The sequence below is a fragment of the Anastrepha obliqua genome, chromosome 5, assembly GCF_027943255.1.
Source record: "Anastrepha obliqua isolate idAnaObli1 chromosome 5, idAnaObli1_1.0, whole genome shotgun sequence".
Taxonomy (NCBI): Eukaryota; Metazoa; Arthropoda; class Insecta; order Diptera; family Tephritidae; genus Anastrepha; species Anastrepha obliqua.
The window spans coordinates 96,057,249-96,083,113 of record NC_072896.1 but is presented as its reverse complement, the minus strand read 5'-3'; the positions used below and the strand labels follow the sequence as shown (position 1 = coordinate 96,083,113).

General features: G+C 37.8%; 1 protein-coding gene across 1 annotated transcript; it reads left to right on the top strand.

The window, feature by feature from the left end:
* Nucleotides 1-338: 338 nt before the first annotated feature.
* On the top strand, nucleotides 339-14,914 carry LOC129248023 (coiled-coil domain-containing protein 170). Its single transcript, XM_054887429.1, has 8 exons — nucleotides 339-443; nucleotides 12,058-12,183; nucleotides 12,261-13,076; nucleotides 13,146-13,526; nucleotides 13,590-13,805; nucleotides 13,877-14,011; nucleotides 14,064-14,234; nucleotides 14,297-14,914. The coding sequence occupies exons 1-8, from the start codon at nucleotides 339-341 to the stop codon at nucleotides 14,912-14,914; spliced, it is 2,568 nt and encodes an 855-aa protein (XP_054743404.1).
* The last annotated feature ends 10,951 nt before the right edge of the window (nucleotides 14,915-25,865 follow it).

Sequence of the window (25,865 nt, the reverse complement as noted above, 5' to 3'; positions counted from 1 at the left end):
GTTTTTTATTATAGAACGAACTATACAATTTGTATACGAAGGTTTTTCCGCAAATACAGTTGTGTACAGTTTTTTTTCGACGAGTGTATGCACATCCAAGCGTTCATATGTAAATGCATTGTTGTTAGGCAATTTTACAATTTGTTAGAAACAACAAAAGAACATTTTCGAAAACTAAAACTAAGAATCTGAATGAAGAAGACGAGTAACTGCAAGAAAATTCATCGCAATGGTCGTCGGTTTGTGTATAGTTGGATTGCATATAATTTAAAGACAAACAAATAAATATGCAAAACAAATAAAATACGTAATTTTTGTCAACATACGCTTAAATAAAAATGTCACGCGACACTCCATTTCCGCAAACGTCTGGTAACACTGCCGAGGATTGGCGTATATTCGAGATTTTATGTGAAGATGTGAAAGTGACAAATAGCAGCAAGGTGAGCTTCAATGAGTGTGCAACCCGACGCAAGGTGTAGATCAAAGACAAGGAAATGAAACGAAAAATTAAACGGAAGAAATTAAGTGATAACGGATAAGCCACAAATAAAATTACACCGTAGACCGAGAACGGGAGCCGAAAGCGGATTTTAGAGAATAGAGGAACTTTTAGTTTGATTCTCATGACATAGAATTGCCAGTCACTCGAGCCACAGTGTAGTGCGCGGTTCACTAAGTTATATAGTCGCGCCATAATTTTTTAAAGAAAACCATCGTACTGTAAAGGGCACTGGAGAAAATTATTCAAAGAATATTTTTCCATTACTATAAAAAAAAAAAATAAATAATTGGCGCGTACACTTCTGTTAGGTGTTTGGCCGAGCTCCTCCTCCTATTTGTGGCGTGCGTCTTGATGTTGTTCCACAAATGGAGGGACCTACAGTTTCAAGCCGACTCCGAACGGCAGATATTTTTATGAGGAGCTTTTTCATGGCAGAAATACACTCGGAGGTTAGCCATTGCCTGCCGAGGGGCGACCGCTATTAGAAAAATGTTTTTATTAATTTTGCTTTCACCGAGATTCGAACCAACGTTCTCTTTGTGAATTCCGAATGGTAATCACGCACCAACACATTCGCCTACGGCGGCCGCCAATGACTATCCATGACTATACCAAAAGATAATTTTTTTCTATTCTATGTTTTCAACAATATGAGACAAATTTACATATACACAAGCTACCTTACTTTACACTTAGCTCGAATTCTATACAGAAGGTGATGAATTTTGTACGGTAACATTAGGTGAAGTGAAGCGCAAGGATGATAGATAAAATTGTTTCACCCTGCGTGAAACATTTTCTACGTTTTTTCGCTTTATTTCCGCTTTATTTAATAATCTGAAAATGCAGTATTTCTTACAGACTAAAGACAAACAGTTAATTGAATCAGAAATAAATTAAAATTATAATTTATTTGTTTCATTGTAATGAATGAAACAAAATGTAATATTTCTTATAATTTATACAAAAAGAATACTAGATTATTCTTAGAACTTGGTTGGTTGGTTAAAGAGGTGATTCTTCCAGAATCCAACTAGCGCATCCGCGCCATTTTATTGCCACATCCTCGTTACCAACTTGTTTAACGGTTATTTACAGCATAACTATATCCAGTCTGTGCGGTTAAGGAACCTTATTAGGTTGTTAACGTCTAAGCTAGATAGTTGTTCAAGATTCTCGAATAGTGGTTGGCCCAGGGCTACCATTCTGTCCTTCCATAGAGCAGGGCATTCACAGAGGAAAAGGCAGATTGTCTCCTTTTTCTCCGGTTGTTTGCAACTGTGACAGTATGTGTTGTGTGGGATACCCATTTTGGCTGCTTGTTCTCCGATAGACCAAAAGCCAGTTATGACTGCCGTTAGTCTCCAGGCGTCGTTTCATTGTTATTAATGCCGACGATTGCGTGAGGTTGTAGGTGGGCCATAACGTTCTGTTAATTTTGCAATTTGTCTGGACTTTCCACCTACAGTCCGCGATTCGGAGGTATTTTTGGGAAATTGTACTCTTGACTGCACCTAATGGTGTGAGTACCGATTCTGCAAGAGCGTTATTCATAGCAGATCCCCCTCTTGCCAGTTCATCTGCTTTTTCGTTACCTTCAATGTTCCGATGTCCCGGGACCCAGATTAAGGTAACTTTATGGTTTTTACTCAAGATGGTGAGGCTATTCCTACTTTGTTCGACCACTTTAGAGGTTGTTGTAGCCGAACCCAGTGCCTGGATTGCAGCTTGACTATCCGAGAGAATAGCGATATTACCCTTAAAAGAGAAAGCTGCGATTAGTAGCCTACAGGCTTCCCCAATTGCCAGTACTTCCGCCTGGAAGACGCTGCTGGTATTAGGGAGACGCACAGATTTCTCAATTTTAAGTCTGTGAGAATATATACCAGCTCCAACACCACAGCCCATTTTACTTCCATCCGTATAGACTGTAGTGTCGAAGTTGTTTAGAGAGAATCCATTATTACATTCTTCCTTAGATGGAAAGAGAGTGGCGAAATTCCTTTTGAAAGTTACCGTCGGGACGATGTAGTCAGTTCTCACCGAGATTAACTGAGTTTGTCGCAATAATAGACTAGCGTGACCATAAGTTTTTCTCTCCAGCGACCCGCTTCATTTAACCTAAATGCACTCTTAATATAATATGTAAGTGTATTGGAATAACGTGTGTCAGGCTTAGAACTTAGTTCAAGTGGTTCTTTGTTGTAGAAAAATCTAGGCAAATTATGATTTGAAAGTGAATTCAATTCTCTCAAAATTCTAGAAATCGGAGCATTGGAAGCATAATTAGTTCGAGCCATCCCTAACCAGAAAATATCATGACTTCGTAAGCTTCGCTGAGGAATATTGAAATTAATTTTCACGAGTAGCGATGGGGGAGTAGTGCCCCACTTATTTTTTATTTTTTTAATTCCACGACAAAATTAAGAAATGCATGTAATTATAATTATTCGTATGCCCAATTATTTTAATGCAATTCTACGATTTTTAATAGAATTGATAGAAAAATGTTTGGTATGCATAGCTTGAAGTTGCTGAAAAATCTAGTAGATTTGTTATAAATTTTGTTTCATGTCCCAGCGCATTTTCTCATAAATAAATGCTCGAATTTCTTTTGGAATTGTAGCGAAAAGTAATAGAATTTTTCTAATTTTTTTATAAAGTGTGAAAACTTGGATTTGGTTTTTGTTAGAAAATGAGCTGGACTTTTGTTTAAGAACTTTAAGAAAATAATGGAGATTCAAACAACAAAAATCAAAGGAAAATATTAAAAATTGGTAAAAATGCTGAGAAGTCGCGGGCCATATGACGGTAACTTTTACAAATTTTCTGATATTTTGTTCTTAAAGACCGACCATTTTTATAATAAACTTCAATAATTTTTGGGCGTTGTATCCACAGTTAAAATTGTACTAAATAAAAAAAAAATATTTTACTAACTACTTTTTTTGCCTTTACGCCTATTACTGTCTAGTTCACAAGTGTCATATATGATTGACGTACGTGATTTGCAAAGACTATGAATATTCCGGCAGGGTGATTAATTTTCGAACTACATCTACTGAGTATCCTTGCATTTTTAATCTCTGCTAGCAACATTCAGTTAAGAACATACAAACTTTTTCCCAAGAAGCCATTCTTTCTTGGTAGAAATACATTCGAAGCTATGCCTTAGGCTTTCTTGTATACCTATAATCTAATATGAACTTCTAAACTAAGTGAAATTGGAACAAGCTCAAGCTGCAGCAGCAATTATTCGAATTGTACAGCGATTTACTATAAAATCTTCAAAAGAAACAACAAAGGAGGTTTTCTTGTATGAAAAAAAATAATAATAAAATACATCATCTCACTGTTCACAATTTACTATCATTGATGGGACACGCACTTGCATACCAGCATTTCGTTATTTACGATCATATCGTATGACGACTCTGGTTTGGCTCAAAAGGCGAAATATTTTTTTATTCAATCTTAGCCAATGGAAAAAAGTTTATCTGGTAATCGCTATTTCTCAGAATAAAATATTTTCTGTCAGTGTCGAGTAAAAGAAGAATTTTTTTTATGGAATCCGGTGGCTCTCCATACTCAAAATAAAGGGTAGAAAGAAAAACGGATACTGAAGAGTAAATGAAAAGTTACGCAATCTATTCGTAAAAAAGTAACAAGTAATATCTTCCAGCATAGTTGGAAAGGCAATGGAAGCTTCAAAGCAACCAGAGCAAACTTGAGGGATTTATGGAACTTTTACTGAATACCTTCTTCAACGCAACTTGAAACCAAAGAGAGTTTTTCCTTCTCCAGGTGGAGCGTAGGGCCAGCACTTGGAGTAACATAATTCAGCAAATAACGCTAATATATCATTCAAGCCCAAAGTCATGACTAACCGTCGTTTTGCTATTTGCTGCATTAATATTCTTCGTTGAAAAAAAGTCACCTCATTGGCAAATTTTCTACGCCGATTACTTAGTTGCTTATCAACTTTGTGTAAACAAAACCAAACTTCACTTAATTTATGCGCTCACCGAGAAAGTTTTCAATGCCTGTGGTAAGAGTGCTAAGGTTAAACATAACTTCTCTTCAAGCTTAAGCACACACACACACATACCCATACATATGTATACGAGTATGCACTAAGTTCACAGTGAAGCAGAGGTGGTCAAAGTCATTTAAGAAAATTCTGGGGTATTCTTATCTTATTAGGAAACAAAATTCCAATTTAAAAGAAATTTTTTTAAAAATCGCATTATTTTTTTCGTTAAAATTGAGGAATAAAACAAGAAATTATTAATATTACAGAATTGAAAAAAAAACATTTTCAAAAATCGCTTTTTTTTGTTTGTTAAAAATGAAGAATAAAGTAAGGAATTTTAAAAATTTACGAACGAAAATTTCAAAATTGAAAGAAAAATTTGCAAAAATCAGGTTTTTTTTTTAAATAAAGAATAAATTAAGAAATTTTCAAAATTTACAAAAGAAAAATTTTCACAAATCGCATTTTTTTTTTAACAAAGAATAAAGTAACGATTTTTTTTAAATATATGAAAGAAAACTACAGAGGGTAAAGAAAAATTTTGATAAATCTTTTTTTTGTTGTTAAAAATAAAGAATAAAGTAAGGAATTTTTAAAATTTGCAAAAGAAAATTCCAGAATTCAAAAAAAAAATTTCAAAAATCGCTTTTTTTGCTTTTTTAAAAAATAAAAGTTCTTACTTTTTAACAAAAAAACGAATAAAAACAACTATTGTGCATAAGGAAGTGTGACTTTCTGCTCGATTAGCTCAGTATAGGGAAACCAGTCACCCAATGATAATTTGTCTAATTGTTAGGTTTCATCAACTCTCAAAGTTACCAATGTCATTCAGCTCTCAAACTATGCAGTGAGCTTTGCCATTTCACCATCGTTGCCGTTGCATTATTTCAAATATATATTTCAAAAATATTAACGAAATCCGTTCAGAATATGCAACGTCGTCATCAACTGTTACCATGTCTTTAGTGCTTAAGCAATTCGTCGCAATTGTGGCAAAGTTTGAGCGTGAATACACTTGGATTTTAAGTCACCAATCAAACAGATATTCGTGCGAAGCGAAGAAAATATAGCCACCTGGATCTTCTTCTATACCGGCCGCTAGTATAGAAGCGGAAGAAGATCCAGAAATGTTGATTTAGCTTCCATCAGATGAATTGAGCATCATGAGAGACTCGACCCGGTTTAATTTCCGGTTGGATTTTGTAAACATTTCGAAATTCAAAAAAATTTACAGCATGCTCTGAGCATATGCTAATTTTAAGATGTGTCAAAAAGTAGATTTTTTGAAACCGTCACCTATAAATACTCCCTTAAAGAGGTTGTGCTTAACATCTATTCTTGGCGAAATTTCCTGTCTATGCGTAGTTGTCGATTCCAAATTTTTTTTTTACATCTGGTAGAACTTATTATTTTATTCCTATTCTAACGCTTACAGAGTTTTGAAATATTTTTGCTTGGAAGTGTAGAATTCACTATGCTTTTAAAGCTCCTATACCTAGAGCCTTAAAAAATTAAGTTTTCCCTATAACCTTCTACTGACTAGTTTAGATCTACTATCTTCCAACTCTAGCAAAAAGACGATCAACGATCTGACACTGTCCGATCTGCAGAATTTATTCAACAAGTGCAGGCGATCATTGACGAGGCCCCTTCAAAATCTCTTGCGAGGGAATTTCATGTTTCTGAGGGTCTTCTACATAGAGTTGTCCATAAAGATCTGCGGTATAAATCCTACGCTCTACGCAGAATACAGTTTACGTCAGAGCAAATACAAGAACAGCAACCTATCCGATCAAAACGTCCTTCAAACAATATTAAACACCCTGAAGCGCCTGAGTATACCGAACTTATGACCACCTAACACCCCAGACCTTAATCCCAGGACTATTGCTTAAGAGGCGTAGTTGAGCGTGAAACAAATAACAACATTTCTTCTCTGAAGGCTGCACTTACAACCGTTATGGTCAATATGAATGAGGAGTGTTTGATTCGGGCATGCAATTGTTTCCGCAACTGGATCGATAAGTTTATTGCAGCTAATGGAAATTTTATTGAATGATCTTTATACTTTCTACAATATATAGATTATCTACACAATAAAAAATAAATAAGTTAGTAAGTAAATCACGTAATAAGCCCCACTGTGCCCGCGACCCTGTTGCCTGTGCTCAATCGGTGTTCGATGAGTTTCCGTTTCTGAAGCGTTGCCAAGCTAACACGTAAAAATAGGATAACACAAACGCACGCACAATAACGGTAACACTGCACACATGCACACATGTATACATTCATACATACAAACACACACACAGGCATCCATATTTCCTCTACCCATGAAACAATTTAGAACATTTTATGCTCGCTTTGTTATTGATGCGACCCGCTTGCTCCTATTTCGACTTTTCATGCTATTTCTGTGCCGTCATGTGAATGACCTAGATAACAACAACAAATCGCGCAACACATACACATATCGAAAGTATCAGCTAGCAACAAACAAACAAGCGTTGCCATTGTGCCCATTTTTTCATTTCCTCACCTCATTCTACCCTCCGCTTTCATGCAGCAAATCCTCACTTTGATTCACCTTTTAGCAAGTTGTAGCCATGACTGTTGAACGCCTTATGTTATGTTACTGTAAATTCCATAAGTTTGATTTTTATTGCCAGCAACAACAATACACATCAATAACACTGTCGATATGTATTGTTATGTTGCTGTCTGCAACCCATTCACCATTTTAACTGTCATATCGAAACTTGGTGCATCTTCAGTCTATTTTTTGGTGAAGTAACTAACCAAAAACTAGATTTGGTTCAGTTAGTCGAGCGCGATTCGCTCGAACGTGTGGGCGCATTGTTCCGATCCGTCTTTCAAATTGTGACTCGTGTCTGAAGTGAAACTTCTACCAGAAGCTTAGTGTAGTGAATATGTCAAATGAGAAGAAACATCAACATTTGCATCACCATCATCACCTGAGCGCGGCGCATCATGAACATCTGGGGCGAGTGTCACCGCATCACCATCATTTGGTATAGAAGCGAAAATATTTGAAGGCGCACACATACATACATATATGCAGAAGAAACTTTTGTTTTCGATTGAAAAAAATAAAAACTAAGTAGCCCATCACTTTCGCTTTTACAACAATTCCACGTATCACATTTTCTTTCAAGTACTCGTCTCTAAATTGATTGCTTTGAAATTGGAAATATTTACAAAAATAAATGAAAATGTTCTGTTGCAAGATTTTTCAAGCAATTCATTTTTGAATTAAATGTTCACATTATTCCATTTCTTTGGCAAAAATGTTTTATCCCAAAATAAATTCAACTCAGTTTGATTTAAAATTTCACGTGATTAACTTGGACTGAGATGACAAAGAAAATCGTTTCGGAGATAGCATTGCAAAAGTTCAAAAATAGCGCGTGTTAAATATTAAGGTTGCTAAAAAAACTCAAAATATTCAGCATATTTGTATGTTGTATCCACCGCCAATTTCTATACTCATCTCAAGTAGTGGATAGGATCAGAACGGAATGTTCGCATGTTGCTCGTACGAGTAGAGCCATAAAAGCTCTGTATGACCGAATTCGCCGAAATTTTTTGAGGCTGGAAAGTAGTACAAGACTTTCGGATCAATGCCAAAATTAATCCATTATAAGATCCACATGAAAGCTTTTCGTAGATGGGCTAACCATCTTTAACCTCTCGATTAGAACAAATAACATTGGAATGTTGCAATAAACCGTGCAATGGCTCGTCAGCAACGTTCATGAGAACAGCTTAAATGCTGAGAACGCGCATTCTAAACTAACTTATGCCGCTGGCACTTCATAAATAATATATCCCAGATCTTTTATTTTTGACCGAAAAAATAAGTGTACAATTTTTACCAGAAAATTAAAAGTCTAACTTTGGACTGAAGACATCTTGGTAAAAAAAATAGAAATAATATAAAGGGTGTTTTGAAATAGTGGCATAGCAGTTGCGGTCCCTACAAAAAATTGTTGCGTTGGAAAATTTTTTTATTAAACAAAATATGCAAGAACATATTAAAAAGTGAAGATATTAAAGTACTGTTCTCGAGGGTACAGAGAGTTCATCAACCACAGAACATAATATTTTGTGAGAGTATTCCAAAAAGGTTTCATTTATGCAATAAAAACCGGAGCCAAAGTGTGCCAAAATATATCTGAGAATACATCGAAAGAGTTTAACAAAAACCCACTTTAATGGAGAGCCTTGAATATTTTAACAAGACTCCTCGCCGATACATAAATCTACAACTACCCAAGAGGTTTTAGGACGGTATATTCCAGCTGTAATTTCTGCAGCAGATTGGCCGTCGGTTAGCACAGACTTAAATTCTCACGACTATCAATTATGGTCAGAATTAGAGGGAGGCCATATCTAGGCAAAGTTCGCAGTTTGTTAAATAAAAGAAATTACCTTTCTAAAAAAAATAGTCCGCTCAGACGCGATCAAGATATTTTGGAGAACCTTACCTTGGAAAAATTACTCGACTAAGTGAAATTCAGATAAAGACGTTTACAAAAATATAAGGTGGATGGTATATAATTTTTGCAAATGGGGTCATACGTCAATCATATTTGACGCTTCTGAACTAGATAGCTGCACTTCACAAATAGACAAATAAACCGAGTGCGTAAAGGTCAAAAAAGAGATTTCCATTACTAAAACACATTGCGTTTTTATTTAGCAAAAAATTATTCAAAAACAAAATTGATGACTAATTTTGAGCCATCTTGGGTATACTATCAAAAAATCATTCTTTAATTGCCGGCGACCGCCGTCGGACTGGGTTGGTGCGTGACTACCATTCAGAACTCAGAGAGAACGTAGGCTCGAATCTCGGTGAAGCACCAAAATGAAGAAAAAGTGTTTTCTAATAGCGGTCGCCCCTCGACAGGCAATGGCAAACCTCCAAGTGTATTTCTACCATGAAAAAGCTCCTCATAAAAAATATTTGCCGTTCGGAGTCGGCTTTAAACTGTAGGTCCCTCCATTTGTGGAACAACTTCAAGAAGCACACAACAAATAGAAGGAAGAGATCCGGAAAGATTTGCAAATGAGTTAATTTCTAAGAGCAGCTAACGCCCACGGACTTTAGTCTATAACATTTGCGTGTCGAATACTGCGTCAATTAATGATAGGATAGGATGAATCTTATTTTTACTTTTTTTTTCATAACTGTTTAAATAAACAAGAGACCATCCGTAGGTGTTATTGTCTATCGTCATGTTAGGGTCAATGGAGTTTGATATCTTGACTTGTTCAGATATTTTGTTTTGCCAGAATTTAATGGACTTGACATCAATGATATGTGCTTTGAAAGAGATGGTGTCACAAGCCGCATAGCTGGTAAAAAAATGTGTCTATTGAAAGGGAATTTCGGTAATCGTGTAATCTCGAGTCATCCAACTCAACGCTATTGCATCTCTTTTTATGGGATTGCGTTAGAGGAGTTTAATAAAAAAACTGTATAAAAATTTGCTAACGTCCGAACCCATATGTGCGAAATAGTGTTAGAAAATAGGCCTCAAAGATCGATTACTTAAAAGTGATCAGGTTGGTCCTATGAGTGATATCGAACTCCATATTTAAATGCAGCATGTGTGATTTATTTACATGTAAAATTGGTGTCTCCCTTCTAAAAACCCTCATATGTTATTTTCCGGTAGATCTTCATATCCAGAAGATGGTTAAATAAAACGATGCGCTGTAGGGGCAAAATTTATGGTCATGCCAGTCTATTATTGCAATAAATTCAGTTCACCTCGGGGTGGACTGATTACATCATTCCAACGGTGACATTCAATATGAATTTTTCCACCCCTGGGATATCGGAACCTGGGAAGAAATGAAAAAGCGTACGAATTGGCAAGGGACGCCACTGGCACCACTGACTGCGATCAAGAATACAATTTCCTTAAAATATCTACAAGTCGCGGAATGCAGATAGAGAGACCAGACTACATGCAAAGTTAGCAGAAAGTTATGACCACAAACAAATGTCAATGCTGACAAATATAAAACGAAGAACACTCACTGCAGTAATAACTGGCTTCTAATCTATCGGGGAACAAGTAGCCATAATGGGCATCCCTTACAACAAACACTGTCACAGTTGTACACAACCAGAGAAAAACGAATCGATTTTCCATTTCCTCTGGCAATGCCCTGCCTTCTGGAAGGAGAGAATGTCAACCTTTGGTTAACCACTGTTCGAGAGTCCTGAACCACTGTCTGACGTAGACGTCAACAAACTAATAAGCTTCTTAAGCTGCACAGAATGGATTAAGTCTTGCTGTAAATAACTGTAAAACAAGTTGGTAACGAGGATGTGGCAACAAAATGGTGCGGAAGCGCTAGTTGGATTCTGGATGAATCGCCTCTTTAACTAACCAACCAATCCTACTACAGTTTACAACTGTGTTCAACAACTTAATCAACATAGCTTATAAAAATTAAGGTTTAAATTTGAAATACTTCTCCTGCCAGCTTGACTTAACGCGGCGACACTTACTTGTAAAAACATTACTAAACTCGGCGCATTAAAGAAAAATTGATGTAAAATTCCACCTTTCCTTGCAGCAACAAAGGGCTGATAAGTTCTTAGTTGTCGTTTTGGGTTTCAAGAAGATTTTAAAGTTTCATATGCCCTAAAGAAGGGCAAAGCGGTTTTCTTGACTTCAGTTATGCCCCGGGGTCGCTGAAAAACAATCTAGAAAAACCAGAAATTGGAAATATTACTGGACTAAAACAGAACGAAATCCATATTGGAGATGAGATCTGTGCTAACTACTCATGGGATATGGCACCCAGAAGATGGTATTAGTAATAGTTTAGGTGGAATCAATAATTTATGTATATTTGAGAAGCTCGGCCAAACACTTAAAACGGGTGTAAGCGCCAATATATATATATTAGGGCGGGTCGATTTAAAAATCGCTCATTGCTCTGTGAAAATCGTATACACCCCCTGGAACTCCCCTGGGGGGTCCCCCATACAATCATTTCAAAATATCACCATTTTTGGCCTTTACATGAGAAAATAAACTAAAAAGTTCGACCCAAATTGGGGGACGTCTTGATATTATTCGGCAAATAAGGGGGCATATAGTTTTGTGCCGCTTCCGAACGGCAGATGGGTTTTTATGAAGAGTTTCTCATGACAGCAATACTTCTTCTATTTTTTGGTGTGTTTATGCCTAGTGAGGGTCGAACCCTAGCCAATAGAATAATAGTCAAGATAAAAATCATTCGGCTACGATAGCCGCAAACTGTTCCGGTTTTCATGCTGAAGTCTTAAAAGAATTTGATTTATAAATAGTGCGCCCCAGATTGTTCTTAAATGCCGCAATCTGCATTACTTTTTACTCAGTAGCGAATATTCATTTTTGTAATTACGTACCTAACGAGTAACACCGGGTTAACCTTAACCTTTAATTTCTTCGATTGCACCATTTATGAACAACTTTTATTTTTCTTTTAGCTTGAGTCCAACTGTAACAATACTACGCACGCCATCCCGGACCACCACCATGGAATTGATCTGGTCACAACTCTGCGCAGTGAACTGGCAGCGTTGTCTTATAAACGCGACCGTCTTGCAAATGATGTAGGTTGAAAAATGTGATGAACTCATACTAATATGCAATTAAACTTCCTTTCCCTCGTCTCTGTTCCCTTCCTTAGCTCGGAGATGCACGCACTGCATTGGTTGCGCGCGAAACTGAATGCGAAAATCTACGCTCCCAAGCAGCGCGTCAATCAGCACTCATAAGCAGTCTGCAAAGTCGACTGCAAACTGCTGAGCATCGTGAACAATCCATACAACAACGTTGCGATTCCACCATACAAACCATACAACGCGAGAAGCACTCCTCCGATGAACGCGGCAAGGAGTTGCAATGCAAAATACAACATCTCGAGAATCACCTGGCTGCCGAGGAACAGCAGAAGGAACAAGCGCGCGCACAACTCAATGATTCGTTACGACGTCTTGCCACCTGCCTAGGCGTGGATATGTGTGAGAATGTGCAGCTGACGCCAGAGTGTGTGCTGAATCGTGCGGAAGAGGTGATGATCGAACTGCAACGCACCAAGGCGAAGGCAAGTTCCACTTGCGATACGCTGAGTAGCTGTGAGAACGAGTTGATGAATTTGAAATCGCTAGCCAATATAGAGAAACAACGTTTGAGTGCGCAACTCGAAGGTGTGACCAATCATAACCACGAATTGGAAGGACGTTGTCGTCAATATGAACGTGATTTGCAGCTGCAACGCGATCGGTCGACTGAGGCGGAGATAAGCGGTGAAAAGCTGAAAGAAGAGTTGCGCGGCTTCGAGTCGCGCTGTCATCGCTTGCAAAACAATTTCGATCGCACGCAAAGTGAGCGCTTGCAATTCCTGCGTTGTCTGGCCAATCAGCTGAATGTGCCCGAGCCATGCGAAACACTGATTAAGGAGAAAGTGCGCGAAACTCTAAGTGAAAATCAGGCGATGCGTGTGGTAAATAAAAGTCAAATACCTGTTTCTTCTTTGACAAATACTACCCTTGCACTCTAAATTGATTTACAGCAACTACATTCACTGCGCGATCAGTTGAACTCGGAGCAATCGAAATTGAAGGAAACCCAAGAGACCACACAGTGCCGCTTGCGTACTGAGGAAGCGCAAAAGAGTGAGTTGGAGGAACGTCTGGAGAAATGCCAAGCAGAGATACACACGCTGCGTAACGATCACCTAGGGTTGTCAGAGTATCTGCGCCGACTGGCGCGTGCGCTCAGTTGGGCCGAGTGCACTTCACCACCCGCACTCGGCACAGACACCAACATCTTGGCAGAGTCTCTACTAGAACGCGCCGAACGCATCTCAGCACATTACGACCACCATGGTCACGAACGTGACGGCGGGAATCGCTATCATCATCACTCACGGCATGAGCATTCACCGGATAAGGTTGGTTGATTTTTGGTACTTTTTTATTAAACCCAACTTTTGTATTTTTATGTGCAATGTCAGGGCTGTTGCGATCATCACGCGCATGTGCATGGTAAGTTGCGGCGTGAGCGTTCGTGTCACGATATACCGCTGAAGGAGAGTAGCACCGTTTACAACTTGCAAAGACGCGTGCGAATATTGCGAGAACAGGTGCAGCGACGCGATCTGCATTTAGAGCTGCTGCGTCGTAAGTTGGCGATCATTGAGGAGGGCGCCAGGGGCAAGTGTGTGCTACAGGTAAAAGATATGCTACAAATATGAAAATAAACTAAGTAACTTACACAGTAAACATTTGCTCTGACATCCAGGGTGAACGGGATGAAGCGGTATGTCGCACGAAGAAAGCCAGCAAGCAGATTGATAAACTTACCGCACAGCTGGTGGATGCGCGCTCACAGATAGCTGAAGTCAAGGCGCAGCTGGCGGAGGCAGTCGAGTATAAGGTAGATTACCAAAATTATAAAAATACACATCACATAATTATTTTCTATTCAGATCACCGCCTTGGAGCGCGCGCGCAAGATCGACGAACTGACTGGGCAAATTTGTGATCTTGAAGAAGAAAAGACACGTTTATTGGCGCAATATAATAGCGTCAAAGATCGTTTAAGATCTACCAGCGAATCGTCACAAAACAGACGCTGCCGCGATGAGGCGCTCATCACTGTGAGTTGCAAGCTACACTACAATCTTATTACTTAATTAATTCCTTTTCTTATCCACTACAGTCTCTGCGCGAAGACATCACACGCTTGCAAACCCAACTCTCCGATGCCAATCATCGACTCTCCCACCTACAATCGTTTCGTACTTCGGTCGCACGCACACTGCACTTACGTGACTTGCCCGAATCGGATCTGTTGCATCGCTTGCAAGCGCTCTGCTCAGCGCATCAGGAATTCACTCTACTCTCAAAACGCTACGAGACTGCATCGCCTGTGGGTGATCATCCTTGTCCACGTTTTGACGATCCCATACCACCCACCCCTCACTGTCGGCCGCCCAACGATATTGAGCACTTGAGCTCAACACTTTATGAGGATCATACGAGATCGTCGCATGCGCATGCGCACCATCACACAACAGCTGAGCATCACCAACACCGACATCGCAGTAAGAGCCGTGGGCGTGCTGGTGGTGGTGGTGGTGGTGGTGTTGCGGTACATTGCGCTGACCGTTCGGCAGGCGAAGAGTGCGAACGCGCCGATCGTCGCGGCTCTGGTGGAGGCGCTGGTGTAGGCAGCAAGCGCGTGCACGATAAGTGCTTTGACTCGGATGTGCATCGACATCATTGCAACAACGGCGACTTTTTGAGCGGTGCATACGATGATTTCGATTTCAAATGAAATTGGCGCTGAATTTTGCGAAGTGCGTGGAGAAATTTAAAATATTTCTATATCTTTTTATATCTATCAATTACGATCTCAGGCGAAATTTTATTAAATAAAGCATTTGACGAAAACATATTTTTATTTATAAAAAGATAAGGAACTAAACCACTGTAAGAAGGACCTCAACCACAAAAAGTTGCAGTTTTTCCATCGGAATCATAAAATCTATTAAATATTAAAACTCCTGCCAAAATATTTCGGAAAAATATAGAAATTTCCGTGATAAAGGATAGAAATTCCCCTTAGCTGGCGCAAAATTAATCACCATATGCGAAGATTTATAATTTTTACAAATGGCGTCGTAAGTTAATCATATTGTACACTTGTGAACTAGACAGCGGCAAGTTTGAAACAATCAGTGGAGCGCGTAAAGCTTTGCATCACTCAAAATCATATTTTTTTGTTTTTTCATTTAGTAAAAAAGTCAGTCAAATCTAAATCGTACAAAAAACATGAAGGCACTCGTAAATGTGTAAATATCGATAAGCAAAAAAGTAAAACTCAAATTAAAATATATTAAATAAAATAAATTAATCAATGGTTAGGATCTAAAACAAATTATGAAAAAATTTTAATAAGAGTATGGGTTAATGTACCAGCAATAATTGTGTGGCGCTATCTAGCGGAAAGTAGCTGTAGCCATTCTCTTCTGCATTACAACTTCTCTCCTGTAGATGTCGCTATACCACAGTCATGGCAAAAATGTTGTACGCTAAAAGAATAATGAACGCCAGTAGCTGAGTGCGTCGGTAAGCAGATATCATTGGGTTAGTTCGCGTAGTTGATAGTCCACTGTGTACTGTGCAACATGAAATGATAGCAAATTTGTTTCGCATTTAAAACTCTATAAATAAGATGTCTTTCGAAATCCAATCTCTACCTAATATTTTATAAAGAACTCACGTCTAATCTTTGACTTCACGCATTTAAATTTTGTCATCGCCAAATCGTATTTTACACTTACCTTTTTTCAGTGTTTTGCTGCGTATTTTACGGATCTATTCAATCCAGACACTTTAAGGTACCTTTCTGGTCTAGAGACGTGAAAATTGAAGGCGTTGAAAATTGAAGAAAAGCAATCGGTATCAATTGAAAATCATTTTTAGTCATAAGATCAATTATTTATTTACAAAAAACAAATATATTTTTTTTAATGACAATAATAAAAAAACTTGCTTCCCCTGACGTAACACATGCCACTGGTGTAAGAGTTTGGGATGCTCAGGTACGTCTGAAAAAAATAAATTCGGTCGATTATTCATCAGAAAATATTTATGTCGCTATGGTGGGTAGCAGATTTGCAAAACAAAAAAACACATTTCAAGATATTTTATCTGTTTATTAGAAAAACAAAAAAAAAAGATTTTTTTTACGTTCTCGCTCTTAAAAAAAATAGACAAATTGATTATAAAATTATAATTCTGCTACCCGCGAAAGCCACAAGTCTACTCAATAACATATTAAAAATCCAAATCAATCGCCTCAGAACTTTTTGAGAAATTACCAAGGCCAACTCGAAAGAAATAGTTTCGAGAAAAACACGGTAAGGGCGTGGTACTCCAATCCGGTCTCGTTTTAACATCTAAGCTAAATACAACGAATTTTAATATAAAATTTTGCAAGTATATTTTTGAAAGCATAAACTATCATAACATGAAAACGAAAACCAATGTTTTCGAAATTCTAGACCAGAAAGGTGCTTTAAATTCACTGTTTACTTCATTTGTATAGGGTTTTTCAGTAAGAGCGCTTCAACTTTTGAACTTTTTTGAATAAAACACAAACGGTTTGACTTTTTTAACTAATTTTTTTTTTATTATCGAGTTTGAACATATACATTTAAGTATAAAATTTGATTTCTTTTGCATGACCACCGCGTGCACGTTTTACGAAGTCCAATCGTTGAACCCAATTTTCGACCACTCTTTTACATAAATCGGCCGAAATTCCAGCAATGTCGCGTTCAATATTGGCTCTGAGCTCACAAATCGTCGCCGGCTTGTTACTGTAGACCAATGACTTCACATAACCCCAAAACGGGATGTTGCTCAAGTGTGTAGCGTTCCATAATGAAATGTATACTAATGAAGTTTACAAATGACAAGCGAAAAATAAAAAATATTGCGTCGTTCGCCCTCCCTATCGGAAAAAAGTTGAAGCGCACCTATTGAACAACCCTATACAATCCAAGCTGGGGTATGCAGTCCTTATTTAGAGGCCACATCGTCAGTGCCACATCAATAATCTTGAGCGCATTCCAAAGAAATATCTTCGTTGAACTTCCCTAATCCGATTCTTTCATATAATGCAAAGCAGAAGAAAGTTATTTTCCCTCTGCTTTGTTTTCGGATTTATGTATACATTGCATAGTTGAGTCGCCTTTACTTTTAGTGTGCATTATGGTTAGAACTGTTTATGCCTCGAAAACACCTTTGATTAGAACATTGAAAAGTAATCACCTCGACTACTGATATCATCTTAAATATATTCGTCTTGGATACAACAGTCCAAAATGAAGGTTAAAAGAGAAAATTCGACCAATTCTTCAGTATCACTACGGCGAAGGTGAAAAGACAAAAAAAAAAACTGTGCCGAATCTAACTGGGCCTAAGTGGTATCGCAGGCAACAGCAAAGCGGTGGTTTGAACAATTCGGGCAAATACTCACATAAGGCTGGCCTCAAGAAAAGGTAAGGTAGTGCTGCCTGATCTGTAAAAATATCTCACTTAGACCTCTAGGGTTCATTGTTTTGCCAGTGCTGTGCACTTGTAGTCGAAGATATTATTTTTTAATCCCTAATGCACCTTTTCGCGAGTTTAAACAAGCTGTTCAGCCTTTTTTCAGCAAAATATTCTTCAAGGATGACAAATATATTGAACCTAGGCACATTGGTCGAGTCCTACAAAGAGCTGGGCAGGGGCAAAGCAGGCGTTCCAAAGTATCCCTAACATTCTCTTCATTTCATGTGTTACACGCTTCGCTCTGGACTTACCCCATTTTGGGCTGCGTGATATGGGGTGAGACAATGTCCCGTCAGTACTTTAAACAATATTTTGCAGTCTTTTCTAAAGAGTTTGTAGATTTCGCATTTCAAGTCCATAGCATAATTTTGGCAGTTTTATACGAGGTTGAGCGTTCAGATATAGACTGTGTTTCGAGAGCTAGTTCTCCATTTAGTTACGTTTTCAGACAGGCGAGTAGTGGGTACATTTCGGACATGCTTAATCGCGGCAAGCGAATACCTGCCTTAGCGAGCTCATCGGCTCTCATTTCCTTCTATTCCTTTGTGTCCTGGTATCCAGTAAATAGTGGCCTGCCCACTTCAGCAGAGTTCATAGATTTTGGATCTGCATCGTTGAATACATTCCGAGTTAGTCCAAGGAGCCACAATTGCTTTAACAGCCACTTGGATATCAATGAAAATGTTCGTCCGAGTATTAAGAGGAGTTAATTCCAGAGCCATTTCAGCTGCGGCATTTTCAGCTTGAAAAATAGTACAGTAATTCGGGAGTTTGAGTGACTCTCAAAAAGAAGCTCCACACAAATTGACACAAAAGAACTTTTTGAGCCGAGTTAACGCTTGTTATTCTTTGCTGAAACGTACCAAAGCCGATCTATATTTGAAGCGAAATGTAAATGAGAATGCAAAATTAGTTAATAGTAGGCACAACAAGCAACACAGCTCGTGATAAGACCTCGAGTTCAGCCATTGTACAAAATTATAAGTAAACAGGTAAAAAATGTTTTTCTATTTTTTTGACAGGCACCTCGGTGTGTGATGGTGTGAAAGCTTGGCCTTTTCACTTCAGCGTATTGGCGCGGTTGCTATGCCAAATTACTATTTTATGGTAATATTAAGAGGGGTAGTCAGAGGTTCGAATAAATTATGATTTTCAATAATTTTTTTTTTGGTAGTCAACTGCTTTATTTTACAAAAATAAAAACATAGCATTAATACATCATGTTTCGACTTGACTTTAGCGAAATTTCAAGAAAAAAAACAAATAATTGTAAAAGTTAGCGCTGTTTGTGTGGAGCCCGTTTCTCAAGAAGTTCTTTGCGGTGATCATCACAAGTACTTGGAAATTCATCTAAAATTAATCGGACAAGAGAAATTGGCTTAGATAATCTTGAGCTTGATCGAAGTTTTTTTTTCAGATATTATTTTTCAGATTTTCAAGAAAAAACCGACATTTAATGTTTAAAACAAATCGAAATTTTTGAAAAAAAAAATTCTTTGATCAGGCACCAGTTTTTTATGTTTTTCAAAAGCAGTATAAATTTTATTGAAATCTACCAAGTGGTAGTTTTGAGAAAAACGCATTTAAAGCTTTGCTATTTGCTCCGGAGCGCCCTTTGTTAATTGTTGAATATCTCGAAAAGTATTTGTCCGATTTACTTAAAATTTTCACACAATATTTTTAAGATATTATACTTTAAGAAAATGCAGAAACAAAAAATCCAATTTTTTGAAAATTTTGACTATTCTAACTTCTTAAAAATAATAGAATATCAGCCAAATAAAAGAATATCTTTGATTTGGCAAATCTACAATAACAAATATTTTTAAAAGTTTCTTAGGCATCATAATGTTTTTTATTGAGAAATATCTAAATGTGTACGCATTTTTTTCGACTTTTTGCTACGATTTTCTATGAAATTTCATATTTTTTATGCAACCATAATACAGAAAAGGGCTATTGGAAGCAGGTGATCTCAACTGCGGGCATTTTTTGACGTTTTTTACTTATGAATCTATACAATGACCTGAATGATCTCTAATAGTCGAGGTCTTACTTTGCGTTTTGTGAGAATGAGAGGACATCATTTACTATGAAGTGCTGCCTGCCAAACTTGAACGGAAATATGAGCACGTATACTTTTTCTCGGAAGTCGCAGACTAGCTAACAATAAAGTTTTTTTATGTAAATCGGGTAATTCTAACTTTGTTAAATTCATCTTCGAAGTACAGCAACAAAAACGATTTTTCGCCGCTTTTCAAAAATGTATACGCATTCGTGGCTATCAGCAAGAAAATAATGCATATTTCCATATAACGGTTGCTCTATCTGCTATTTTCGTTCAGAAATATTTGTATGTGTGTAAGTATGCACGCACTTGTTATACCATCCCGCGGTGGTCACATCGCGTAATGACAAAATGATTGCGTATAAAAATCCATGATTTGCTCGTATGTAATAAGCCAACACCGCCACACTGCGATTATCCAGAATCTACTATTATCCAATCCACTTAACCGCTCGACTTCGGCAATTTTCTCATGGCGCTAAGATTACAGACTATTAAAAACGAGAATTTAGCTAAGCTATACTCAGTCAAGAATGTGCATATACATACATACATACATATAAAGTATATATTTTCTAACTATAGTACAACCAGCCTGACCAGATCGTTATGACGCTTGGTTGTACGTTTGCCATACTTGCCACAAATCGGTGCAATAAAGGAAAAAGTTCTTAACTTCATTTACATATAATATGTACGCATGAAAATAGCATATGTGCGTGTGTGAGTCATAGCGATGTGATCTCCAGCCCTTTCAGGTGATATGTTAATGCATATAAACTTTTATGCATTTATTTTATTCTATTCATTTGCAAATTCAGTCGCCTGTATCTCCGCCAGTGCAGAGTCTAGCAAAAATTGCATATCGCCTTGCATTTTAGGATTTGCTGCTTCTACGACCTCTTTGCATTATTATACCACATTGTAAAAGAGCAAAATCTGCAAACCACAACTACAACACAGCAGCAATATCAACCTGCCGGCATTTAATGAAGTGCATTGAACTTTAGGCGACCAGTGCCAGTGCCACAGCCGCAGCCACAGCCACAGCTCCAGCCGCAGCCCAACTTCAATCGCTGCTACAGTCAGTGATCATGCCACATTCTGTGTATGGGTGCCTGTGTGTGTGTCTGTTGCCTATGACTTGCATATGCATTCACGTGCGCAGATTTAGAATACGCTTAGTGGGGTCCGAGAATCGCACACGAGATTTGCAGCGGAACAGCTGTGTCAGAATGCGCAGAGTCATTGTGGCAAAAAGTCATAAAATCCAGCAGACATGGACAGACAAACAGCGGCATTGAAGGCACTGATGATGTAAATTTCTAGTCTCCAATAGACAGGCGCGGAGGGGACGCAGACCAGTATGTATGTATGGACGTATACTTCTAGCCACATTTGTCTGTGTCTAAAACGAAGCGCAAGCAGACAGACCACCTATTCTTTCAACAGAAAATGTATGCAAAAGCAAAGTAATAGCGAGTAAGGATTTTGCTGTCTTTGACCAAATAGGAGTGGAAGCGAAAAAAGTTCCCGCAATAGTCAGGTTATTGGTGTCGTAACGACTTGTATGTGGCCAAGCAATGCATCTTCAGATTTCCCAAATGTTTATTATAAATATATTTTTCTATTACAACAATACGTGAAAGAAAAGTTTTACATACCCAAGTCTTGCTTGAGGGACGCGAACTGAGCAAAGCTCAAAATATTTGGATCGGGCAATCACGATTTAAAGGTGCAATTACGCCTCAAAAATAATTCCTTGAAAGTTGTATGTTTATTGAAGCTAGCTGTAAGTTAGAGAGCTCCCAAATAGAGGTAAAGAGGAGTGACAATCCGATACATTATTTAGTACGACTACAAACAAAGTGAAAAGTCGGAGCAGGCAGCCAAATAAAATGATGCTGCTTGTGGACCCAATACAGTAACGAATTTAATAGCAGTTGTTTCAACTATTCTGTTTCGATAATATGAACGCTGAATATTTTTTTTTTGTCCGGACAACTCGCCAGTACAGCACTCAGACAACATGAAGTCCATTATATTACACTTGTGGTTCCAAGGAGCCAAGGTGGTCGCGTTCTAACACAACAGTGCTAAAAACCTCAAGAATGATTCAAGCGAAGGCCAGGAAGACGCGCAGAAAGTGGTGCGCCGTTTCATCCTCCACTCCACATGCTGGACAGAGTGCACTGTCTGAGGTGCCTACCTTTGCCATGTGCTTCGCCCATAGAAAGTGGCTCACCTACAGCCCCTTCTGCTTAATGACAGGAAGGTCTGCGACAGTCGCTCGTACATGACAGGTCACATCATTTTGTCCATCTGCCCGTTTGATAACGGTGGATTTCATGGATGCAGGAGGAAGTGACAAAACGGTCTCTGGGCTAAAGAAGTTGGACTCACAGCCCATAATAGTCAAGAGGTAGAGATCTTGTTATCCGCGATTTTCACGTGTCCCAGGATCCATGTTATCATCAGAATATTATGTCTAATGACATACGATTGTTCAGCCTGGATTTACAGGACTCACTACCCTTGATGTGGTTGGAGGGTTGTCTAAGGCCAAGAGCGCAGCTTTGCTGTCGCTGTAAAGACATACAGTTCTGCCTCTCCACCTGTTTACCACAGCAAAGTTCATTGCTTCTTAAATAGCAACTATATGGATTAGTGCGTGACTACCATTTGGTGCACAGGCTCGAAACTCCGGGCATGAAACACCAAATGGTAAAAAACGTATTTCCTATTGTAATAGCAGTCTCCCCTGAGCAGAGAATGGCAAACCGCCGAGTGTATTTGTGCCATGATTTTTTCATTCCTCATAAAAACCCCACATCGGAGGTGGCATAAAATTGTAGGTTCCTGTATTTATAAAAAAAAAAAAAAACATTAAGATGCACACCACAAATAGGAAGAAGAGCTCCGTCAAGCACCTAATAGGGATATATATAAGTATCTATATATAATACAAAACTATCATTGTATATGAGATAGTTTGATTCCAAAAATTAACAGCCAGCCCATGTACGCGGGTATTCATATAAAGTTCGGTTCAATAACTTTGGTATTTTACAAGTATACGATGCTTCTTTTGATCTTTATTTTAAAATATTTTTCGTGAATGGTATACCAAAATCTAAGGATCATTTGTACAACAAAAACAAATAGTTATCTGTACTTTTATATGCGTACAAATATTTTATACGATCAAATGCCAGCTTTCAGTGCTTGCAACGTTAGAAGTCTCAATATGGCAGCAACGAAGCGGAAATTGTCTCCTGCAACCACCAAACCGCAATTATAACATTTATGTGTATGTATGTATGTACGTATGGATGTATATTAGGTATATTTGCACAAATGCAGCCCTACCACGCCCGCCTGCAACATTTATCAATGCCAGTGCGTGCACAACATGTGGCACTGTTGGTTTACATATCCGCATCTGTACGATGTAGCGATCGTGTTGCAATGTGCATAGTATCGGGTGAAAAAAAAAATTGTGCGGAAAATTGCGGTGTTGCACAGTAGGTGATGCTCGGTTGGCTTTTAATTTAGTTTTTAATTTGTAGTACTTTATTAAAGATCAATTAACTTTGAGCATAAAAACGTATCATTGAGTCAAGGGGCTGGCTGTTTAGAAGCTTTGGAAGATACGGATTGTGCGCGTACATTTGGATCAATACTTATGTGTATGTACTTGTATATATAGTAAGTGTATAATCTAGTAAACAAAGCATCGGGATATTATGTGGTATAGGATTCCTTTCTGTTTCTGTTAAAATGTGAGGTACATCGGTTAAATTTCAATTATCATATAATAATTCAACTAGGAAATTTCACGATCAAAATTTCGTAGAATAAGCATGAACCTGTGATAAAGTCTCCCAGACAGGCCTAGTCTTGCTGCAACGTCGATGCAGCTTCGATATCCTCATCTGCAAGCATATACATACCCCTCATGCTGTACCATCTCTTACGAAGTAGATAGTAATGAGGCTTTTGAAAAATTCAAAAATTCAAAGAAAGGATAAAAAAAATTGGACCAGCTTTGCCAAACCTAGCTAATTGTCTTAATCACTATTAATTTGTGCCAATACGATTTCTTCTTATCTACACTCCGTGTCAAAATCATAAGCGCCCCACTACTTTTCATAAAAATATAGTTCATACAACAAAAACCATATAACACAAAGCTTCAAACTTTGTTCTCAATTTTTCAACATTTTTCAATATAACATCAAAAGTTTCAACATTTTTAGCAGATTTTTCTTTGGATATGCGGTTAAAAGTCCATTGAATTTTGTTTGGCAAATTTTTTTGGTGACGGTGTTATTTTTCCCCTTTATATAATCAAAATTTGCAAAAACAAATATTGTCAAAAATCAAAGGTATTTTATGGTCACTTGAAAATTGCTCTTTTTATATTATACTAAAATTCAATAGGCAAGTGGCATACTAAGAAAATTCTGAGAATTCTAAAACTTCCATTTCAAAATAGTTTTTTTAATTTTTAGTTTTATTTTTGGATAAATTTGAGAGATTTTGAGGGCCTTTGTAAAATGTATGGTACAACAAAAATTATGTAACGAAATCGAACTTTGCTCACTATTTTTCAACATTTTTTATATTCTATCTTAACTTTCATCATTTTAAACAGAATTGTTTTGGATACGCAGTTTTATAGTTCATTGAATAGTTTTCGGGGATGGTGCTAGGCTTTTTATTCCATATAAAAAATCGTGCAGGCACTTTGTGTGGAATAAAAGGCAAGACACCTGACGGAAGGCCAAAATGAGGAACAAGTTGAGAGGTATAGTGGTCACCGCAAAACGTCTTTTTTAAAGTTAAAAGGCAACATAATATGTGTAAAAAATTTTAAATCAATAAATTTAAAAGTTTTCTCAAAAAAATTATGGAAAATTTGCTTTTTTCGGCCTTCTAATTGTATATAACTCTTTAAACTCGCGTTTTTTTCATGCCGTAAAATTCAATGGACTATGAATGGCATACCCAGCAGAATTCTAGAGATTCTGGTTAAAAAGTTGAAAGTTTTGATGAAATTTTTGAAATGAAAAAAATTGTGTACAAAGTCTGCAACTTTACGCTTTGATTTTTGTTGTATTATTAGCTATATTTTTATAAAAAAAGTAGTACGTTAATGATTTTGCCGCGATGTGTATACGGCGAGAAATCGTAGGGGAGCGAATTATTAGTGGTAAAAGCGAATATAAAAATTTGTAGTCACAGCAATCCGGTCGGTTTTGTTCGACAAAACAAAAACTGCAATGTGGGTGAAAGGAAAATGGAGGATGATGACGAATTGTTGACTTATTACGTTAACTAGTTCAATCTACTTATGAAATTCACCTGATGCGTAATGTTTAAACCTGGTATATACGCAGGTGTAACAAAATAGTGAGAGCCCAGATATCCGAATCTTAACCTAACGAGAAGGCAGGGAAGCTGAGAGGGTGCCTCGTTCTTCAAACAGCCTCTGTAGAAAAGACTTGAGGTAATCACAACCTCTGATTATATATACAGATGGTTTAAAACAAGACGGCAAAGTGGGATTTGGAATCTTTTCCAATTCCCCTCACATCAATCTATCATTTAGATTACCCGACTACTGTAGTGTATTCCAAGCGGAAGTATGCGCTATCTGGTATGCTGCGGAAACTCTCTTAGAAAAGAGAATATCACTAGAGAATATCCGCTTTTTCACTGACAGTCAAGCGGCCGTTCGAGCACTCAGCTCCTCTTATACCCTCTCAGATGTGGTTCGATCCTGTCTCTTTTCTCTTAACGAAATAAGTATTCAGAATTCTGTCCAAGTTATCTGAATACCGCGTCACAGTGGATTCGAAGGTAACTGCAAAGCTGATGAGATCGCAAGAGCTGGAGCTGCGCAATCAAATGTTAGTAACTTACCCACAATCCACATTCCGCTCTCAACATGTAAATTGCTCATTGATCGAGAATTTTACAGCATTGCTGATCGGAGGTGGCGAGTGGAAACTACTTGCGTTACGACCAGATAAATCTGGCCATCCTACAATCTGAAACAGACAAAAACCCTTATAAGTCTTTCGAAACGCGA